The sequence below is a fragment of the Medicago truncatula genome, chromosome 1 (genome assembly GCF_003473485.1).
Source record: "Medicago truncatula cultivar Jemalong A17 chromosome 1, MtrunA17r5.0-ANR, whole genome shotgun sequence".
NCBI classification, from domain to species: domain Eukaryota; kingdom Viridiplantae; phylum Streptophyta; class Magnoliopsida; order Fabales; family Fabaceae; genus Medicago; species Medicago truncatula.
The window spans coordinates 1,903,682-1,920,006 of NC_053042.1; the positions used below are offsets into that span (position 1 = coordinate 1,903,682).

The following is a 16,325-nucleotide window of genomic DNA, read 5'->3' on the forward strand; positions in this document are numbered from 1 at the left end:
TTTGTCTCGTAGTAAATGATTTAGTTGAATGTTTTATTATCGGCGGCGATGAACAATTTTGATTTTTAATAATTTTAATTATCTATTAGTAAAAGTTATAAAAAATAAAAAATAAAAATAAAAATTGATATATCAAAAATATTTACCGTGATAAATTCGACAACATCTTATACACTAACATAAAAATATGATCATAAATAATATGTATGTGAATAATGCATAAAGTAAAATTGGGTCCTCCGGGAGGAGCAACAACCACGGCAGCTATCAAATTTAATTTCAGAGAGAAGAATATATGGTCAGGTCTTCCATGCAACTTGCAAGTCAATGCAACTTTTATTTAAATTAGCAAAATACCATGAAAATTTGGAAGGGTTTTTATTATAAATAACGAAACACCCTTACTCCAGGCCACAAGTCAGTCAGTACTCCAATTTAAAAATGAAGGTCCTGCAAGTATTAATAATACTTGCTGCATTAGCACATTTGATAGAAGCAGTTGCATTTACACTTGCATCTGATCAACCTAAACAAGTCCTACCAGGCTGCAATTACACCTGTGGAGGTGTAAAAGTTCCATATCCATTTGGCATAGGAAATTCAACAGCACAAGATCATACACCATGTTACATAAATTCCAAATTTATGCTCACTTGTACAGACAATTCCAAATTAATTTATGGTAAGAATATACAAGTCCTAGACATAAATCCCCAAGGTCAAATGGAAATGAGATTTTTCGTCTCACATCTCTGTACGAATAGTAGTAGTAATAGTAATAATAATACCGAAAAAGCAAATAAACCTTCTCTCAGAGTTTCTTCCCTCGCAATTTCAAGCACAGACAACAAATTCATAACAGTTGGTTGTGACAGTTTCGGATATCTCAACAGTAATTTCAAGGGTGCCACTTATTCTACAGGATGCTTAACAAGATGTTATGATTTTGATACTAAAATGGTAATTGGAAATAACACTGGAAAGTGCACAGGTTTAGGTTGTTGTGAAGTTGATATTCCTCCACTTATGAAAAATATCACCATACAAGCATTTAAATTCTCACCTTCTACACTATCTATGGAAAATTCTTGTAGCTATTCCTTTATTGCAAAACAAGGATCCTATAATTTTTCTGTAGAACATATTAAGAAACTGCCTTATAACACTTTCCCTATGGTTGTTAATTGGGTTGTTACAAATGAATCATGTCGAATAGCCCAAACTACAAATAGCTATGCCTGCAAGGAAAATAGTGAATGTGTTGATAAAGATTCAGATTATGACGGTTACAGATGCAAGTGTTTGGCAGGTTTTGAAGGAAATCCATACGTTCCCGGAGGCTGTAGAGGTAACAAGTACATATCATGATTGTAAATCACAGTTTTTCTTTTTCTTTTGTAGTTTAATTAATTGATAATGCTTCATATCTTCAATGTTTTATTGAATTTGGTTTCTCTTAATTATGTGACTCGTTTTAAACTAGTGATTTAGTGATTCATCGAAGTGAATTGGGATTCATCAATGTATTATGATGAGAATCATACAAACTAGTGATTTGACCGGCAAACAACCATGCTTTTTATTGTCTTTCAGACATTAATGAATGTGCGACATCAAATCATACATGCCTAAGTGAAGCAAATTGTAATAACACTGTTGGGAGTTACAATTGTTTCTGTCCGAACTCGCAATTTGGAAATGGAACAAGTTTAGGAGGATGCAAACTACCTGATCGAAATACATATCAAATAGTACCAACAACTGTCCTTGGTAAGCAACAAAACACACCTAATTTTAATTTATGATCAATTTTTTAAAATCTTATGTATTTTTAGTTATATATATGATACTGATATTAGTTTGTGGAACAATCCAAAATTTGGGTTCAATATATTTTGGATGCAGGAGTAGGAGCAGTATTTATTGTTCTATTTCTGTGCATAATTTCCTACTTAATTTACCAAAAAAGGAAACTTGTCAAATTGAAAGAGAAATTCTTTAGGCAGAATGGAGGTTCTATTTTGGAACATAAACTTCGTCAAAGGAAAGACTCGTCTCAAATAACTCACATTTTCGAAGAAAATGAACTAAGGAAAGCCACTAACAAATTTGATGAGAGCTTAATCATAGGTAAAGGAGGTTTTGGTACAGTTTACAAAGGGGAACTTGATGATAATAGAATTGTTGCTATCAAAAAGTCTAAAACAATAGACAAAAGCCAAATTGAACAATTCATTAATGAGGTGGATGTTGTCTCTCAAATAAATCACAGAAATGTGGTCAAACTCTTAGGGTGTTGTCTAGAAACAGAAGTTCCTTTGTTGGTTTATGAGTTTGTTAGCAATGGTACTCTTTCTGAATTTATTCACACAAAAGGTAAGACGAATGATCCAACTTGGAAGACTCGTCTTAAGATAGCCGCAGAGGTAGCTGAGGCTCTGTCATATCTACATTCATATGCCTCAACACCCATCATCCATAGAGATGTCAAGAGTGATAACATTCTCTTAGATGGAACCAACACCGCCAAAGTGTCGGATTTTGGAGCTTCAAGATTGGTTCCACTTGATCAAACTGAAATAGCCACAATGGTGCAAGGAACTATTGGCTACTTAGATCCAGAGTATATGCAAACAAGTCAATTAACTGAAAAAAGTGATGTCTATAGCTTTGGAGTAGTTCTTGTGGAGTTGCTGACGGGGGAGAAACCTTTTTGTTTTGGTAGGCCGGAAGAAAGAAGAAGTCTTGCTATGCATTTTCTATCTTGCTTGAAAAAGGATAATGTATTTGAAGTTATTCAAGATGGTTTGTGGAATGAAGAAAACAAACAAGAGATCAAGGAGGTGGCTGTTCTTGCGGCGAAGTGTTTGAGACTTAGAGGGGAAGAAAGACCAAGCATGAAGGAAGTGGCTATGGAATTGGAGGGAATGAGGTTAATGAATAAGCACTCTTGGATCAATGATGACTCAAATGTAGAGGAGAGTAGGTACTTGCTTCATGAATCATCATCTAGCCTTTATGAACCTGGTGATAGCAGCAAACATGGAGATATCGGATATGACAGCTTGAAAGATCACGTACTGATAACATTGGATGATGGCAGATGATTGTTAGAAGACAAAATGCAGTTCCATTTCATTACTTTAGGAGTTTTTGCATACAAATTTCAGTTTATATATAATTCTAATGTAATTTGTTTTATATATTGTGTTGTGTGCATGTAATCCAGTTTTTAATGATTTTTTTAAGTGTAGAGACTGAGATGGAAGTGTTCTTTAATAATAAGAAATCACTGACCAAATTTTACCGTAAAAATCACAATTAACACATAAATGATCATTATTCTGATTCAATACATAACCTCCCGTACAAGATTGATCATTGGGTGATAGCACACACCACCAAATTAAGTTGTCTCTAGTTTGAACCTGGTAAAGAAGCAAACGTCACGCAAAGAGAGATATTTTTAAAGGAACAACCTTTAACCACAAAAGATAAATGTTAGTAAGGTGACCGTTATCATTAGTAACATGGTCATCTTCCTCCGTCAACTAGTGATAGGCACTGCTCACCATATACCTATTGGAAGAATGAAACTTCCGCACCCACCTATCATCCTCATCAACTTGCAAAACAACTTATGTTAATTTTGTAAACTTAGAGTTAGAGCTGTCAAGCCCTAAACGGGCCGGTCCTAGCAGGCTTCGGGCTTTAGCAGGTTGGGCCAAAAAGCCCGGTTGACAAAACGGGCTTGAAATATACTACCCGAACCCGGCCCTACACGGGCCGCGGGCTAAACGGGCCGGCCCGTATTAAAAATTATATTATATTATATTTTAAAAAAGTACTATAAAACATTGCTATAATTTTTTTATAAATAATATTTTTAATATGTTTAAATAATGTCTAGCACAAAAGTAAATTGTAAACATTTTCGTACAAACGTCGTAAACTAAAACGATGAGGAAAATGATTTTAAATAAATTAGATATGTTATGGTTATAGATGTTTATATATTCAATTTTTAAAACTATAAATAACGAAATGAATAAATATAATTTTATATTACATTTATATTTGTGTTAATTCATTGAATTTTCACTTTTGTTTTTTACTTTGATAATCAACTAAGTAAATAATTATTTGAAAAATATATATAATTTATAGATTTTTTTTTGTTATGCGGGCTAACGGGCTACCCGCGTCCCATTCGGGCCAGCCCTAACGGGTACCGGGCTTTTAAGGGCCGGGCTAAAAAGCCCTATTAAAATTCGGGCTCAATATTTTAGGCCCAAGCCCTATATTTATTCGGGCTAAACGGACCGGCCCGTTTTGACAGCTCTACTTAGAGTTTATAAACATAGAGGAAGATAACGGTTTATAAACTTAAAAGAAAATAATATATTTCATCCGTTCCAAATTATAAGTTATTTTGCAAATAAACTAAGAAATATAATTAATTTTTTATAGTTAAATTTATAAATTACTTTACAAAAGTATTACCCTCTTCGTTCCTTTATATTTGTTACTTTTGCATAAATTTTTTATTTTTAGTTAAGTGTCATTTTCAAAGTTTAATACATCATTAAATGTTGTTTTACCTATATTACCCTTATATATTTATTATAGAGAGAAGTATATGAAATGAGATATTAGATGATTAAGGTTGTTATAGAAAAAAAAAATTATTTTATCTAAAGTAGTAAAAGTATTTGTTGTCTTGATTTATGTAAAAAGTTAAAATGTGATAATTAAAAAGGAACCGAGGGAGTATCATTCATGAGTGGTATGTGAAAGTGAAGTCAATAAAATTAGTATAAATACAATTTTCTATGTCCGAAAATAACCAAGTCATTTACAAAAAAAAAAAAAAATCAAAAAAAATTGACTCATTTCACTTTTCAATACAATATTAATTATTTTTTTCAATTATAACTTTAATTAATCATACTTTCGTCACTAACAATTCGATACTACAAGAAACATTGCCTTTTGCCAGGGCAAAATCCCTGTCAAAAGGACAAAATCCCTGGCAAACGGGACATTTGTGAGGGAAAAAACGAGGGGCAGATGGCCTGGCAAAAGCGCTCATCGCAAACACTTTGTCAGGGGCTACACCCCTGGCAGAAAAACGAGGGGCTGAACCCCTGGCAAAGCGCCACGCTTTCTCCCTGGCAGAACCCCTGGCATGTTCCCTCACTTTCGTCTACAGCTTTCTGCACCGCTGACTACGACAGACGTCTGATTGCGACTTTGACTGAAGTGACAAGTCACAGCATGCAAAAAACCAGGGACATGCGAGGGGTTTAACCCCTGGCAAATGTCCTTATTTTTTTTTTTTTAAATATTATTTTTATCAAAACGAATTTTTTTATTAATTAATAAAATATATTTATATTAATTTAAAAATTGATTTTTTTTAAAATATTTTTTGTAATACATTTAAATGGTTAAAAAATCAATTTAATTAAAAAATATATATTTAAAAAAATTAAAAAAAATTTTAAAACACAATTAAATGCATATAAATAAAGTTTAATCACACAAACACTAATAAGTCTAATTAATAGGCATGAAATAGAAAGTGTACTTGCGAGGGGTTGACTGACTGATGGAAGGTCAGATCAGGTCAGCAAAAAACCAGGGACTTGCGAGGGGTTTAACCCCTGTGAAATGGTAAATTATTTTTATAAAAAAAAAAAAAATTATTTTTTAAAACCGAATTTTTAATAAATAATTAAATGTTTTTAAAATCATTTTAATTAATAAAATGTTTTTAAAATTTTAATTAAAACAATTTAAAAAAAAACAGATTTCTCTACATTAAATAAAGCAGTTTTAAATTTTCCAAAAATAACCTGTTTTCTCTTAAATTAAAAAAAAAGTTTTATTTTTAAAAATAAAAAAAAAGACAGTATACGTTTTAAATCTTATTGTTGGACCACATTCATATATACAATTTATTTCTCTTATTTTAACCTTTTTGTCCAGTAAATTGTTTTCTTTAAGAGGGTTAATACAATTTTATTATATATTATTTTCTCAAAATAGTTTTCATTAAATTTCAAAAATAATTATGTTTAAAAAATCTAATGTTAACCGTATGTAAAACTCGAAAAACATCATATATACAAGTAATAATAGCATGTATAACAGCATGTATAATTTTTTCAAAATAACATCATAAAAAACCAGACAAATATCTTAAAATTTATTATATCAACAACATGTATAACATGAATAGAAAATTATTAACTTTGGTGAAGCTTCAAGACCTGCAATGCAATTTTAGACCAGATCCACAACTAATGCAAGTTCAGCCGCTTGAGGCAGTTTATTTTGACACTGATGGTGATAAATTAGTAAATATATATAAGTAAATAAGTGGTAAAGAAGGGGAACATAAAAACATAATAAGTTTTTTTTGAGGGAACATAAATAAAATAAAAAATAAGTAAAGAGAGTTTAATTTTGCCAAATTAGTGAAGCTTGGATGAAGGTGGAAAGAAACTGATAATAGTATGATAAAATTGAAACACTAAAAAATTTCTAAGTTATGCAACACCGATGTTAATTTATAGGACTAAATATAAGCCAGGAATAAAACCAGGGGTTACCCCTCGTAAGTCAAAATCCTAGCCTTCATAGATGTGTGAGTAGCTATGGGCTGTGGCAGCTTTACTGAATATGTCATAGCCTTGTCTTTTCTCAAAGTAATAAAATCACAAAAGCAGAGATTCTCTGCAGATTAAACAAATGCGAGGGGTATTTCCGTGTTTCTAGCCGTGGCTTTTTAATGCAAAAGCTGAATCATGTCAGCGAGTTTGAATTATATTTTCGCGGGCAAAATAAACCAGGGGCATGTGTACATTTGTGAGGGGCACACCCCTGTTAAGTGGTAAGTGGTCCCGAAATTCCCAAAATCAATTTGCCAAGGGTTTTCCTTGGTTTAGGCCCTGGGAAATTTGCCAGGGGTTTCGTGCCCCTGTTAAAATCTCTGACAAATGAGCATTTTTTTGTAGTAATTCTACTTTACATTTATGATAATAATGAATGCATCAATACTAGACAAAAATACTTAAAATTATTTTTTTTCTTCACTTATGCATTTTTTATTAATATGTGTAAAATGAACCAGAAGCTCAGTTATATTGAGTTAGACTGAGTATAGGATATGATAAGAAAAAAAATCTTAAATTTTATTCATATTCTAAATGGACTTATAATTTAAAATAATTTTTTTCAAAGTAACTTATAATTAAGACGAAGATGGTATAATACAATTTTAAGTAAAGGGTGGAAAATATAATAAGGATATTTTAAATAAAATGTATACCAACCAATTGATGATTATTAATCAAGTTGATAGTAACAACATATTGGTAGTATTAACATTAAATATTAATCGATCATGCTAATATATGTATGTCCTTATGTATTTATTGAATTTGTGTAATTAAATAAATAACTGATTGTTTATATATCTGGATCATGTTTAGGACACTTGTTAAGGATTTAAAAAAATATATATAAATTTAATGTATGAAAGTTGCTTTTTAAAGTTATAATGTATTGAATACATAAATCCCAAAATAAAATTTCTTATTTAAATTTCTTAAAAAGTTCCTTGGTGTTTCCCTATATATATTTACACACATCAAGGATATTAAATTTTAGTGTAATCATGTAAAATTTGTAACTTCTATTACTTTTTTTAAGGGGTAACTTTTTTTTTATTTATATGAGAAAAATGTAAAAAGAAAGGAAAAAATAAAAGAAAAGAAAAACTATGTCCTTGAAAAGAACACGCTTAAAATATCGCCTAGTAAAGCATGTGATAAACATAAAAAGGATAAACCAATGTAACAAGATGGTATGATCTATTAGCTCTCAACTTAGCAAAGATATCACCGCAAGAGTTTCCTTCCCGAAGGATATGCTCAATAGAAATAAATCAATCCTTAGCAAGATAATTTTGGATGAGTTCCAAGAGATTTGCATAATGATGAAACCTCGAGATGTCCTTCATCACCAACTGTACCATATGAAGAGAGTCGGAGAAACACATAAGCTTTCTATAACATGTCTCCCAACATAACTTTAGACCAGCCAATAACGCTTAAATCTAAACATATAAAATATTCGAGATCCCCACGCTACCAATTATGGGGTAACTTATGTTGCTTTATATTGAGGAGAAAAAAAAAGACAATGTTGCACTGCTAATATACTTTTTTTTTGTCAAGTAACTTAGCGGCTAGAGAAATTCACCTTCAAGGTAAATATGTGGAGTGTCTGAGGTTTAAACCTTAACCCTTCATATAATATGCATTATCCCTTATCAAGTGAGCTAAGCTCACCGGGACATTACACCACTAATACTTAATTATATATATTCTTTTAAAAAAAAAAAATAATAATATTGTATTTGTACAATCGTTTTGTATAAATTTTTGTTACAATTTTCTTTCTTATATTCATAATATATTTGTATTTTCTCTTTTTATTGTTGTGGTTTTTGTATTAATATCTACTTTTCTTTATAAATTTATGGTTGTTTCATAAGTTATCATATGTGTTGTTATAAAAATTACACACCTTTTAAAGAAATTATTTTTTTAATGGTTTAGAAAAACTTGAAAACATGAAAATCTCATACTTTTCAACATAAGTTTATATCTTAAAGCAAAAATATTCAAAGTCTTCGTCAATACGTACATACGACTTAGCTTTTTATTTTTGCGAGTGGATTCAAGGTTTTTTCTTTAATTCTTTTTTATATGTAAATGAACAGCAATTTTACTTTAATCGAACCTCAAAATCGAGCTAACTAGAACCAAGAGGCAAATAAAATAAAAACCTTCAAAAAAATATTAAAGAATAATTATATTTTTGACAAATTAAGAAATAATGATTGAATAATGATGAAAGCCACAAATAAAATAAAAAAAATCAAACGAATCGATTGAATTATCAGAAATAATTTCACAAAACTAATGGAATAAAATCATTTTGCACAATTTATTTATTAGCTTACGATTAAATTAATAGTTCAACTTATTCTTCTCACTTAATAGTGACAACACATCACATTTAGCTATCATGAGAGAACAAAATCAATATTCCTAGATATTACCCGTTGACTGAAAAAGAATATATTAAGTCTTCGTCAAGCATAAGTCATACATAAATTTAAGGATCCAATTAATAGTTCAACTTAATCTTCTCACTAAGAATGCCAAGTAGTGCCGTCTAGATTGGGCCACAAATATAAAACTTTATTTGTGTGGTGTGTGTGTTTTAATCAAACTTTAGAGGAGGTGAAGGTAATTGTCCCATAAAATTTTCTTTAAAGAAACCTAATTATCGATTTCACTTTATTATGTGTACCAAAGTTGTAATGTTTTGAGAGAATATGGGACCAATCTAGATATGTCGGAGTTTTCTTTAACTTCAAAGATGCAACAAATGAAAAACATGAAACCTCCTTTTATCATCTTCTTATTCCCATGAAAAACTGTCATATTTACATTGAACATTAACATATAAAATAAAATGAGAAAAGTAGACTAACAAACATTTTTCTATTTTGAAAAGAATACACATGGTCAAGTAATTTTTTTTTTTTTTTTTTGCGGTGGCGGGATTTGAACACTAAACCTTGCATATATTATGCATTGTCTCTACCAACTAAGTTAAACTTACGAGAATCGTGATCAAGTAATATATTACAACTTTGAGGGTATTCTCAAATATTGTTAAAAAAATATATATAGTTGATTTTTTTAAATACCTTAAAAGAGTTTGAAACCAAACTTAAAATCTAGTTTTGCTCTAGTGCATAACTGAATTTTTTTAAATACCTTATGAAATTTTGTAATTTCTAACTTTTTAATTAAGAAAAGTGGACAAAGTTGCACTGCTTTTGCTTAATTATTATTTTAAAAATAATTGGCTGGTTTAGAAAAATTTGAAAACTTCATCTTTTTGCAAATAATTTTATATCTTACAACAAAAATATTCTAAGTCCTCGTCAACCATAACTTAGTCATAAAAAATATTCTAAGTTTTCTATATTGCCACTTTTAATTTTCAAGAAAGAAAAAAAGAGGCAGATCAATGTTCCTAAATGTTACCTATTGACTGCTGACTAATAAGAGTGCCAAACATACGTCCCAAAACTAGTCTCAGATAAAGTTTATATCTTAAATCAAAAGTCCCTCGTAAAAAAAAAACATCTTAAATATCAACCACATAACACTTCTTGAATTAAACGTGTGTCACTATCGAACATGATACGTGTCCAACACCGACACATATAATTACACTGAATTATGTGATTTTCTCAAATTATTAACTGTGTCGGTGTATAGTATCTGTGTCGTGTTTGTGTCTGTATCCGTACTTATTTTGTAAAGCAAAAATATTCAAAGTCTTCGTCAAGCATGTACTATTAACGTAAGATTTGTGAAATTGTTTAAAGAAAACCTATACAAACAAAATATAAGATTTTTCGTATGTTTTTTCTCAGCTTATTTTATAAGTTCTCAAAAATAACTTATGAAATCAGCTTATAATATATACAAAAATAATTTAACTTTAACTTTAGCTATCTTCTGCTACAAATTAAAATAGCTTATATAAACTTATACTTAAACACTTATAAAAAAAGTTGAAAATTAAAGTTTGTCTAAAAGGCTGAGATTAAACATCCAAAAACAATGTGAGAATTTGTGATATCTAGAATCTGAAATAATTTCTGCAATGGGGTTCTCTCTTGTAGAAGGGGAAAGGTGAGGAAAAGTATGGACTTGGTATTTTGAACATGACTCTGAAAGGAAAATGATATTTGTCTTTTGTGCATTTTTTTCCAAATTGTTTTCTTTGTACTGTTCCTAGAAATTGCTTAGCAAAAGCAAAGATATGTTTTTTGTGAAAATCCATGTTAGTCTATGGGAAAATTTAGCAAGACTCAATTTATGTCCTGAGAAACAATAAAAATAATTTTAGTCCTCAGAAAAATAAACCAAAACAAGTCGATGTTATCTTTTTCTTTTTTACCGAACAGAGCTGTGGATAATTTCAACAACGACGGTAGAATCACTCTCTCTTTATAAGTAACAACAGTAAACGAAACACCGAAGTCACTTTCTAAAGGACTGTTCTCTTTCTCTTGTTAGTTTTGTGAATGAAAGTGATAAAGATGAAGCATGTGTATGTGTTAGCCATGGTGGTAGTACTGGTAGGAACAACAGTTGCAGCTGATTCAGCAACAAATACTTGCAGTCACACTTGTGGAGGTCAAGAAATTCCATATCCATTTGGCATAGATGACAACAACACCTCATCAGAGTGTTTCTTGGGTCGTAGATTAATTCCGCTCACTTGCAATGAATCCAAAATATACGCCGGTGACATGGAAGTGTTAAACATAGACATCTTCAATGCTCAAATCGAAGCGTCATTTTACGTCTCTAAATATTGCGGTGTTCATAATTATAATAAACCTAGGCTTAACAGTGGTTCATATATCATTTCAAGCAAAGAAAACAAATTTATAACTGTTGGTATTAACAGTTTCGGTTATTTTAATAGTTACCGTGGTGGTGAAAACAAGTATTCAACTGGGTGTTTAACAAGATCTTTTGGTCTTCCAAGATTGATTGATAATGAAACATGTTCGGGTATAGGGTGCTGCCAAGTTGATATTCCTCCTAAAATGTGGAATATAAGCATAGAAGCTTATAATTTCAACCAAAATTCATCACTATATTGTAGCTATGCATTTGTTGTCAAGAATGGTAGCTATACTTTTTCTACCAATCATTTATCACCAAAAGGTTTTCGTTACGAGGAATTACCTGTGGTTCTTGACTGGACCATTGGTGAGGAAAACTGCAGTACAGCTTCTTCCAAGAAGAATGGAGTCAACTATGGGTGCAAGAACAATAGTCATTGTGATGACAAGGACACATATTTTGGTTACCGATGCCATTGCAATCAAGGTTTTGAAGGAAATCCTTATCATCCCAATGGCTGCACAGGTCAATTTTTTTATTCCAATTTTGCCAAATTTTTCGTTTGTTGATCTTTACTATGCTTTAGTTAAGGGTACTTCAGTCCAAACTTCAATAGTTCAATAATAGTGTTGCCTGATATGGATCCTTCTAACAGTAGACTGTTTTATTTTTAGTAAATTTTATTAAAGTAAGTATTATTCGCTATTGTTTAAATTATACAATTCATTTTTTACTCAAAATAGGAAAATTCTATTTTTGACAATTTTTTGGAGAAATTATATTTGTACAACAAACAATTTTATGATAACTATTAAACAACTTTTTCATACTCAGATCATCATCATGTATCATATGCTTACTCTCTTTCTTCTTTTTTTCTCTGTCTCTATTATTGTTGACCAATAGAGACAAAAAGAAAGTTTTCAAAAACAATGGTAGCTGATTATTAGTTTTTCTTGTTACTATTTCCAATTCATTTCTTTGTTCATAATATTGGTTACTGATCATGGGCTACATGAAGTGACTTATGATTTTTTCTTCTTCTAATATATAGAACCACATGGAGTATTAACTAAGGCAAGTGTATTAGTTTAAGAAAACATTAAGGTGTTGTTTATTACTAGTCCCAAAATATAGGAGCATTTCACAAAAAGAAAGTTGGTTATAGTATTAAATTTGTATATAAGTACTATTGGTTTTACAATTTTATCCTTAAGAAATAGAGTTAATTTATGTTTTCAACATAATATTTATTGTTGATCGAAGAAAAAAATGTAAAATAAATAAGGATATGTTGATAAAAAAAATAATTAATGTACTCAGAAATATCAAAAGGGTGTTATAAAAAAGGGACAAATTTTTTTCTCATAGACACTGTATTAAGTGAAGTCTCCTATTAAGTGAATTTGTCAATCAGGATGCACCGTAAATAACCCGTTACTATGCATGATTTGACACTTACGGTGAAAAATATCTAAATCGAAAGAAGATAGTGACCATCATCAAAATTCTATTTACTTTAATGATATCACTGATTGAAAATATGGTTACTTACGTATCTTTTTTACAAGAGTTACTTACTTATCTATCATACGGGCTTTTACAGACATTAACGAATGTGAAAAAGACCTATTACATGATTGCAAAACTAAAGCATATTGTAACAACACCGATGGGAAATACAATTGTTTCTGTCCAAAGGGGTATTCCGGGAATGGAACAAAGGAAGTAGGGTGCCAACTTGATGATGAAAATGCAAATTCAATAGTACTACTGATTGTCCTTGGTAAGCAACTAAGCATACCCAAGAGATTTTGCTTAAATTCTTTTTGTTTTTTCAACTTTTTAATTTTTTTTATAATCTTTACATTCATGTTCATTCACTATGATGTTGATATTAGTTACTTCAGTGAACAATTCATTATTTTTTTTAATGATATATTTTGCGTGCAGGAGTAGGAATAACATTTATTCTTCTCTTTTTGGGAACATTCTCGTACTTAATGTACCATAAGAGGAAATTCATCAAAATGAAAGAGAAATTCTTCGAACAGAATGGTGGTTTGATTTTGAAACAAAAACTCTCAACAAGAGAAGACTCCTCCTCTCAAACAAGACAAGACTCCTCAACTCAAAGTGCTAAAATATTCACACAAGATCAGCTAAACAAGGCAACCAAAAACTTCGACGAGAATTTAATCATTGGCAAAGGTGGTTTTGGTACCGTTTTCAAAGGACTTCTAGATGATAAAAGAATCGTTGCTATCAAAAAATCAAAAATAATAGATAGAAGCCAAATCGATCAATTCATTAATGAGGTGGTTGTTCTCTCTCAAATAAATCATAGGAATGTTGTCAAACTCTTGGGGTGTTGTTTAGAGACAGAAGTTCCTTTGTTGGTTTATGAATTTGTTACCAATGGCACCCTTTCTGGTTTTATACACACACAAAGTAATAAGGTGAATAATGAAACATGGAAAACTCGTCTTAAGATAGCCGCAGAGGTAGCTGAAGCTTTGTCATATCTACATTCATATGCCTCAATACCCATCATCCATAGAGATGTCAAGAGTGATAACATTCTCTTAGATAGAACCAACACCGCCAAAGTATCGGATTTTGGAGCTTCAAGATTGGTTCCACTTGATCAAACTGAAATAGCCACAATGGTGCAAGGAACTATTGGCTACTTAGATCCAGAGTATATGCAAACAAGTCAATTAACTGAAAAAAGTGATGTCTATAGCTTTGGAGTAGTTCTTGTAGAGTTGCTGACGGGGGAGAAACCTTTTTGTTTTGGTAGGCCGGAAGAGAGAAGAAGTCTTGCCATGCATTTCCTATCTTGTTTGAAAAACGATAATGTGTTTGAAGTTATTCAAGATGGTTTGTGGAATGAAGAAAACAAACAAGAGATCAAGGAGGTGGCTGTTCTTGCGGCGAAGTGTTTGAGACTTAGAGGGGAAGAAAGACCAAGCATGAAGGAAGTGGCTATGGAATTGGAGGGAATGAGGTTAATGAATAAGCACTCTTGGATCAATGATGACTCAAATGTAGAGGAGAGTCGGTTCTTGCTTCATGAATCATCATCTAGCTTTTATGAACCTGGTGATAGCATCACACATGGAGATATCGGATATGACAGCTTGAAAGACCATGTACTGATAGCATTGGATGATGGCAGATGATTGTTATAAGACAAAATGCAGTAACCATTTCATTATTTTAGGAGTTTTTGCATACAAATTTCAGTTTATAATTCTAATGTAATTTGTTTTATATAATGTGTTGTGTGCATGTAATCCAGTTTTTAATGATTGTATATGAGTGTAGAGACAGATGGAAGTGTTCTATCATAAGAATGTCAAAATTATGGAATATTCCTAAAAATCCAATTATTTCCCTCAACCGTTGGGTACACAATAATAGCATGTGCTCTTCCGTAGAAGGGGTTGCAAACTCCTTAATAGTGCGTTCCTCAGCCATAACGTTATTATTACGTGCATTTCTCCTTCTCTCGTGCAAGAATCTTTCGATCTCAGAAACGAATTCACCAAGACTTTTGCTTCTTCCCATAAAAGAATAAGAAACCCAGGAAGTTAAAGGTAAAAAGAAAAAGAAAAAGAAAAAGAAATCAGTCTAACTGCTATTAAAAAGTTAATTAAATTACTTAACTCCCTAGCAACGGCGCCAAAAACTTGATGTGTAAAATTCGCAAGTGCACGGTTTTACCGAAGTAGTAAAAAGAGTATCGTTCCGACAGGGAGTTGTGTAATTGATTTTCTTTTCAAACAGATTAGCTGAAAGTTTAAAGGTTAAAAGTTGGGATTTTTATTTGATTGAAAATAATAATAAAAAGCGTCTTCTACAAAACAGAATTCCGACAAGAGCAAATCTGGTGAGACGACATGTTCTTCAACCGCATGATAATTTCTGTGGTGGAGGGTGTGGTAGCATCGAGACGACGGATCATCTTTTTCTTGGATGCAGTGTTTTCCGAAATGTTTGGCACTTAGTGTGTCATTGGCTTGGAATCTCATTTTTATGTCGAGGACTTATTAAAGATCATTATACTCGATTTACTCATTTGGCGGGCTTGCCAAGAGCTTCATATTCTTACTTAAAGGTTATTTGGCTTGCTTCTATTTGAGCAATCTGGAAGGATAGAAACAACTGTGTTTTCAAAAATATGGCAATCGGTCCTCATAGTATTTTTGACAAGGTGAAACAGAATTCCTTTTTATGGTTATCGTCGAATTTTGTTCCTATAGCTTTTGATTTTCATGACTGGTGGCGACACCCACTACTTTGTATCGGTGTCATGTACCTGTTTTTGTTTTGTTCGGTGGTGGCACTCTTTTCATTTGTGCCTCGTCTTTGTAGTAGATTTTGGATGATTCACCATTTTTAGCACACGTTGTGCGTGGTGAATCTCTTCTCCTTTGAGCAATATATTTCATCTTGATTTGCTAAAAAAAAAAAAGTAAAAAATACAATTTTAAGTAAAGGGTGGAAAATATAATAAGGATATTTTAAATAAAATGTATACCAACCAATTGATGATTATTAATCAAGTTGATAGTAACAACATATTGAGATGAGACTAGTTCACCCTCCTCATCAGCCATCAGATTTTGACATTGTCGTGTACTTTGCTTTCTCAATTATTGGTCCTAAAATGAGTGTTGGAGTGGAGACCAAGACTTGAAAAGTCTCTAACCGTGTGGACAATGTAATGAGTGTTGCATTCATGCATAACATAGCTGTAATTACTCAAGTCAATTGAAATATCATTCTTTTTTTTTTTCC

The 16,325-nt window shown here is 31.3% G+C and overlaps 2 protein-coding genes across 2 annotated transcripts; both read left to right on the top strand.

The window, feature by feature from the left end:
• The first annotated feature begins 396 nt into the window (after window positions 1–396).
• LOC25481910 (wall-associated receptor kinase 5) lies at window positions 397–3,261 on the top strand. The gene is made up of 3 exons (XM_024775233.2): window positions 397–1,348; window positions 1,594–1,770; window positions 1,906–3,261. The coding sequence occupies exons 1-3, from the start codon at window positions 442–444 to the stop codon at window positions 3,105–3,107; spliced, it is 2,286 nt and encodes a 761-aa protein (XP_024631001.2). The 5' UTR covers window positions 397–441; the 3' UTR covers window positions 3,108–3,261.
• Window positions 3,262–11,022: 7,761 nt separating this feature from the next.
• LOC25481911 (putative wall-associated receptor kinase-like 16) lies at window positions 11,023–14,838 on the top strand. Its single transcript, XM_024775234.2, has 3 exons — window positions 11,023–12,044; window positions 13,126–13,305; window positions 13,473–14,838. The coding sequence occupies exons 1-3, from the start codon at window positions 11,189–11,191 to the stop codon at window positions 14,702–14,704; spliced, it is 2,268 nt and encodes a 755-aa protein (XP_024631002.2). The 5' UTR covers window positions 11,023–11,188; the 3' UTR covers window positions 14,705–14,838.
• The last annotated feature ends 1,487 nt before the right edge of the window (window positions 14,839–16,325 follow it).

Bases quoted from the DNA above. Each gene is read 5' to 3' on its own strand.
- LOC25481910 (XM_024775233.2), top strand. From the start codon at position 442: ATGAAGGTCCTGCAAGTATTAATAATACTTGCTGCATTAGCACATTTG. The intron at 1,349-1,593 runs GTAACAAGTACA...ATTGTCTTTCAG, and splicing joins CGTTCCCGGAGGCTGTAGAG to ACATTAATGAATGTGCGACA. The intron at 1,771-1,905 runs GTAAGCAACAAA...TTTTGGATGCAG, and splicing joins AGTACCAACAACTGTCCTTG to GAGTAGGAGCAGTATTTATT.
- LOC25481911 (XM_024775234.2), top strand. From the start codon at position 11,189: ATGAAAGTGATAAAGATGAAGCATGTGTATGTGTTAGCCATGGTGGTA. The intron at 12,045-13,125 runs GTCAATTTTTTT...GGGCTTTTACAG, and splicing joins TCATCCCAATGGCTGCACAG to ACATTAACGAATGTGAAAAA. The intron at 13,306-13,472 runs GTAAGCAACTAA...TTTTGCGTGCAG, and splicing joins AGTACTACTGATTGTCCTTG to GAGTAGGAATAACATTTATT.